The sequence below is a fragment of the Tigriopus californicus genome, chromosome 5 (genome assembly GCF_007210705.1).
Source record: "Tigriopus californicus strain San Diego chromosome 5, Tcal_SD_v2.1, whole genome shotgun sequence".
Lineage (NCBI taxonomy): Eukaryota > Metazoa > Arthropoda > Copepoda > Harpacticoida > Harpacticidae > Tigriopus > Tigriopus californicus.
In genome coordinates, this window is record NC_081444.1 from 2,953,727 (window position 1) to 2,959,793 (window position 6,067).

General features: G+C 39.2%; 1 protein-coding gene across 1 annotated transcript in view; it reads right to left on the minus strand.

Moving 5' to 3' along the window:
• Positions 1-592: 592 nt before the first annotated feature.
• The window catches only part of LOC131880919 (uncharacterized), a 15,078-nt gene continuing 9,603 nt past the window's right edge, over positions 593-6,067 (minus strand). Inside the window, exons 3-5 of the mRNA XM_059227650.1 lie at positions 2,704-2,897; positions 2,028-2,511; positions 593-1,009 (exon numbers count right to left, since the gene is read on the minus strand). Of these exons, the coding sequence (XP_059083633.1) occupies positions 707-1,009; positions 2,028-2,511; positions 2,704-2,897 (981 nt within the window). The 3' untranslated portion in view covers positions 593-706. The remainder of the gene's footprint in view (positions 1,010-2,027; positions 2,512-2,703; positions 2,898-6,067) is intronic.

Here is a 6,067-nt window from a genome sequence, read left to right on the forward strand (position 1 = left end):
GCCAAGATTGAACTGTCAAATAAAACAAAAGGTTAATCTTGGGTAAATAAAGCCAATCTTTTCCTCAAACAAAGCTTCCTATTAAATACGTGCATTTGTACTTATAGAAGAAATTGAACCCATAGACTGAAGAGTAATTGGATATTTCGTAAGAAAGAAATCATTCGGCTTTCCGTGATGGAACATTTTGAGACAAAACACCACGTGCCGGGTTCACTTTCGGAACAAAAGAGCCAATTTGTAGACATTCTGGGAGGCCTCTAACAAAAGAAATAAGAAATAAGAACCTTTCACGGTTCTGACTTCTGGTTTAAACCAGAAAAAAAATTTCAGTATGTCGAAAATAAGACGATGAACCTTCGCCAATGTCATTTATTTCATTTCCGTACTGTTTTACTTTAAAAGAGTCGTGAACGTACTGTACAAGCCATCAACCGTAAATAAAAGGTATGGAAAAGTGTTTTACCTTATTCTTTGACATTTATGTCACTACTTTTCTGGAAAAACCTTCCCCTAACAATTGGATAAAAAAAGCTTACAAAACTAAGCGCTGTAGCTATAAAAAATTTTAGTCCCATTAAAAAGGTAAATGTTGAACCGGAAGGGGCAGACGAAATAATTTATTAGAACTTTGTTTCCGAATTTAGATTTTATGCGAACTGACATTTCCCAGGTTTAGATGGCCGTACTCTAAAGGGTGCATTATTCATCCAGCCACGCTCAGGGTTCGTGCATGCATCTTGACATTCTCGAGTTTCTTGGCGGCCTCAGGCACGACATTCGTGCCAATGTCGTACATATGCTGGATGCTGGATATCACGTTTTCGGTCACTGTTTCGAAATGTCGGTATGGAATGCCTCTCTCTTGACAGAACTGTCGAACCACTGGCGCAATGGTTGGATAGTGACTGTGATGGATCCTCGGGAAGAGATGGTGCTCGATTTGGTAGTTCAAGCCTCCGTTGAGGAACCCGAGAATGGGTCCAGCCACATTCGAGGAAGCCACGACCTTGAGCAAACAAGAGCAAAGATGGCGAGTGAATCTTGATCTACCCAGATTCCCTTGGGCCAAAAAAGGGGGAACCAGATGTGGTTGCTGAGGTATATTAGGTTTGCTCTCCAATGATTCATCGGGAAATTCAGCCAAGACAATCGCCTTTTGGGTCTTGGAGCTTGTATAGGAAATTCTACGATGTACATTGTCTGTACTAGAATGTCAAGTACCCGAGATGGTCAGTTTTTTTTGAGTCTTTGAAAATGATTTGTTTAAAAATCATACTCTGGGATAAACGTATATATCCCAAGGTTAGTTTGCCAAAGCCCCCCTACGTTACGTAAATAATTGACTGAATCAAGGATGACGTCACCACTGGACAGAGATGCTAGGGTAGAGGAAACATAACTTTAATCCAAATGAAAAGAAAATTGACCAATGCTTTCTCAGTCTACAACTGAGTTAACTCGTGTGAGGGGAAATGCATTTGATTGATTAAGATGGAAACACTCAGTTCCTTCACTTCCGTCGTTGTCCAGTGGTGACGTCGCCCTTGCCTGAATGAACACTGCGTTCCGATAAGTGAAGAAAGTTTCCAGGAATCAACATTTCATCAATCGAACATAGAATGTGTATATGTGTATACAAGCACCGGGAATTCGACCCAAGGATGCATTGACTAAACTTTGCCTTTTCATTTCAGACGAAGATTCAGTTATCCATTATTCACAATCTTCATAATATATTTCTCATTCAACCCGCATAATGAGATTCACTTGAGTGCTTTGTTGGTTTCCAATTCTGAATGTCTAATGATTATAATAGCTTGTATAACAGAACCAGTTACCCGTGAACATGTTTTCCTATCCTCAGGCAATGTTCCATTTCATGTAAAAGGCGGCTTCTTAAATCTATCGTGAAAGGCCATTAAAAGGCATGTTGTGTTTTTTTTCTCCCCTCTCCAAAAATGGTTTCAAGAAATGGTCTTGTTAATCCATAAGCGTTTTATACCATACTTTTCGCCTGGTCTTACCTGGTTATGGAGCCAAGAACGTTTGGGACTCGTGTCCTCGAGTTGTTCCACGCCGAGATAATTGTGGCTAATGTGAAAGAACACGGACAGGTAAAAGCCAAAAATCATGAACATGGGAGCGATTTGGAAGAACGTGGTCCAAGCAGGAGCCATGTAGTAAGGCAAAAAGAACCAACGGAAGTAAAAGAACAAGGACCAAGCCAGTTCCTGGTATCGATAACGGTTCAACAGCTCCGAGAATGGGGTGTAATAGAACCCTTCCAAGACTGTGGTGAAGCTGAACTTGACAATGGAGAATCCGTACATGAAGATCAAGCCGAAGAAGTAGAACCATTGATAGGCATGGACCTTCTTCAAGGGCCTCATAGGATTCAACCTCATGACCACCTTTCCTTCGATATCTGGATCCAGATGCACGTCATTAGTGTGCACATGATGTTGGACCACGTGCTGATGCACCCAAGATGTCACGCTGGCTCCATACCTGGAAGGAAGAAAACTCGTGTATTCAAGATTGTACTTGTATTCAAAGTCTGACTTTGAGCCTCAATAATTGAGTGCAAAGGTCAGTATAAAAGTTTCTCGACTCATTTTCCTTCCAGAGGAAAATCCATAATGTAATAACGATGTGCTGACACGGTCGTTCGTAAAGGTACTTCTTCACTATTCATCTTACCAATTTTGTGTCATTCCCATGAGACGATTCACGAGGGGATTGGCTGAAAGAGCGCCGTGGTTGGCATCGTGCTGAATGTTCAGTCCCAAATAGGCGTAAAAGAGTCCAAGAATAGCTGAGAGGTACCAAACATATTGACCAGTGTAGTGCATGTATCCTTCAAGTGCCAAGCAAACACCAATGATGAAAAAAGCCTAAAAGATCGTAGGATAGGAGTAAGTCATTTTATGGTCCCTAACTTGGGTTGGCAATGAAGACATGTTCCAACAATACAGAAACTTGCACCACATCCCGATCCTACATATGTAGTCATTCATGGTCTCTATGAAGAAGACATTGAGTTATAAGAAATAAAAGATGCCTATTTACCCTGTACAATCTAGGCTAGCAACGGCTACGCATTGGTATAGCATCTGCTTTCCAATTAGCAACTTCTGGTTTGAACACAGCCCAGCGAAGTCCAAACTTTTTTGTAGTAGTTAATATTACAGTACGAGTTGCTATCGTCATTCCCGAAACTGAGGTAATATTTAATGTTGGCTATGGCACGGACACCTAGAGATATTGACTGAAAACGGAAGCAACAATATCCTATCTCCTGAACCGCTCATCTTATTCCAAATAAGCACTTCATACGACCACAAGGTCTTGTTGAATAGATGAACTCAGCCAAGTTTGAGCCCAATGCTTTTTAGGTAGACCAGTCCGTGCTTAGATGGAGGTTGCACCCAAATAACTACTAAGTCGGTTCATAGCAGGGATGACAAATCAGGTGTTATTAAATGCTACGTGGTCTCATGCATGGCTCTGCAATGCTGCAATTGCGCAGGTTCAATGTGGACCTAGTATTCAGACCAGTTTACACATTAATAGACATAAAAAAAAGATTGTAGGAAACAGATAAGGACCCAAATGACAATAAAAGGGCAAAAATGTCAAAAACTGAGGAAAAAAGGGTCGAAAAAGAGTCGAAAAGTGGAGAAATATTTATTTTTTTCTCTTTATTCTTTTTTATATGCCAATTCTTGGTGGCTCAAATATAGTTTGAATTATTATTTCTATACCTGGTGGGCATTATTAAGCAAAATATTTACTTCCTTAAAGGTGACCTTGTTGCGAGATAATCAAACTTATTTATTTAATACTTTTGTCCGACGCTACCAAGTTTATTAGCGAAATAATGAGGCACTATACGTCAAAATGACCAATAACAATCTCGACTATAGTGTAACAGATCCAAAGTACCGGGTGCGTCAGAAAGAACAAGGCTTGAGGACCAAGAGTTTGAAAGGGTGATATCTCTGTCCATAATGAACCGATTTACTCGAAATTTCATTTGCAAGCTTGCGTGAAATTAGTCAACTTAAGCTATCAATCAGCCCTGCTCTTGGCGTTCATTTATGTCTCCAGATGATGACGGAACACAGAATATTTGTTCAGGCTGAATAGGGAGTGGAAGCCCCTATAGGTGTAGGTAAGTGTGACCATCAAGGCTCTTTTGGAGCAGAATTTTATTTTGCAGGCTTTGGCTGTAATTCGCGGCGAAATTGAGTATTATAACACTGCCTGATAAAGAGCAATATTAGGCTTTTGGTCCTTGATCAAAAATGGTTTATGCACGGCCTTAGAATAGGCCTTTGTTTTCTTAGTTGTGAGGACCAGGGTCCCGTCTTATTTGAACAGAAACACTTTGCGTTGATCCTTCACCACTTCTAGCTTATAATTTGCAATTCTACTTGCCATTATATCCACGTAATTGACCGCAGAGAGACGGAATTCTTTCTAATACCAGACAGGGTTGGACGAATCCTTTACTGGTTCTAGGATCCCAAATAAAGGCGTTAGGTAAGTTCGAACATATCTTCATATAACCGCATTTTTACTGACACCGATTTTCTGCGTTATAATTTACCTTGGTTATAAGAACCAACCCAAGATGCAGAATCCGCATATATTAACCTTTTCGTGGATGTTGTATCATTGGACGTTTTTTTCTCAAATCTATGCCTTCGTTCTGAAACAATCAAAGAAAACTTTGAAATGTTGAATTTCATCCGAAGACTAAAAAATTACTAATTTCAAGCCAAACTATCAACACCAAAACACTACATATTTCTTTCCATTATATCATAACGCAGTATGTTAGAGGTTCCATAAAGATGGCTTTACTTTTTTGAGTAATCAGTTATTGCCAGCCAGGGGTGTCCAAATGAAGAAAAAAAAATTACAATTAAAAATGCAACAAAGAGGGCAAAAATGCAATAAATATGCGAAACCTGCAGATGTTTCCACTTCTTCTCACTCTTTTTAAAAGAGTCGTAACAAAATAACGAAACAGCAAAATGACAAAAAAATGATACAGCTAAAATGCAATAGCATGTCAAGAAAGGATGCAAGACCTTTCTCTATAAGCACTCTCCTCTACTGAATGATTATAGCAGGCCTTATTTCTTACCTAAAGTACGCCAAGCAGCCAAGACAAAAAAAAATCAAACTCGATTATTTGAGGCAAAATGATGAAAAATACTACATACACAAAGTAATGGAAAAAAGATTGGAAAAAGTATGGATTTTGTGGACAGTACTGGTCGTTACTGCAGCCACATAATCCACCAGAATAAATCAGAGTTAGGTAATAGTGACCATCAGGATACGATAAACCTTCTTCGTGATTAGATGCACGCTATATCTTTAGACGTACGCTCAAAGTTAGGTGAATTCGATCCCAAAATAAAGATTAAGAGATGAATAACGGACTGAATTGAGAAAATATATTTGTTTGTATGTATGTATTTCGGGGATTCCTTTGTATATGTACAAGAGGGTTAGTCATGCCCCAGGTTTCCCATAAGCCTCTTGGCTTTTTTTCATGGGTACCTGACCCTATTTAGGGTCCTGACTTTCATCTGATCTGTGCAAGTGTCCATACCGGGATTTTCCGCACTCGGCATTCTTTTACCAGAGCCTTTAGTATGGCGATAGTTCCTTTCAACTGATTTTGTATTTGTTTCAATAAAAATGTTAAGTTTTGTGAATTTTAGTACAGCATTGCGTGGGATTGATGACTGATTTTAACCAAATATAAGCTTTAGAACTCCATTTATTGCTTTGGGATAAAAGAGGCAACAGTATTGTTTCTGGGTATCAAAATGAGCGAAAGTCTTTCAATATTGTAAATGAGAAGAGTTTTGGATGCATTCAATGTTCTATTTTTGTGGTTTCCCCTTAATTGTTTAAGTGCCGAGTAATATATTCCAACTTATGAATAAACCTTGCACATTGCACACAGAATAAAAATAGGGCATCTCCTAGAAATATAGTTCGAGAAAACGCCTGAAACAGTAAACGATGTCTGTCTAATTGG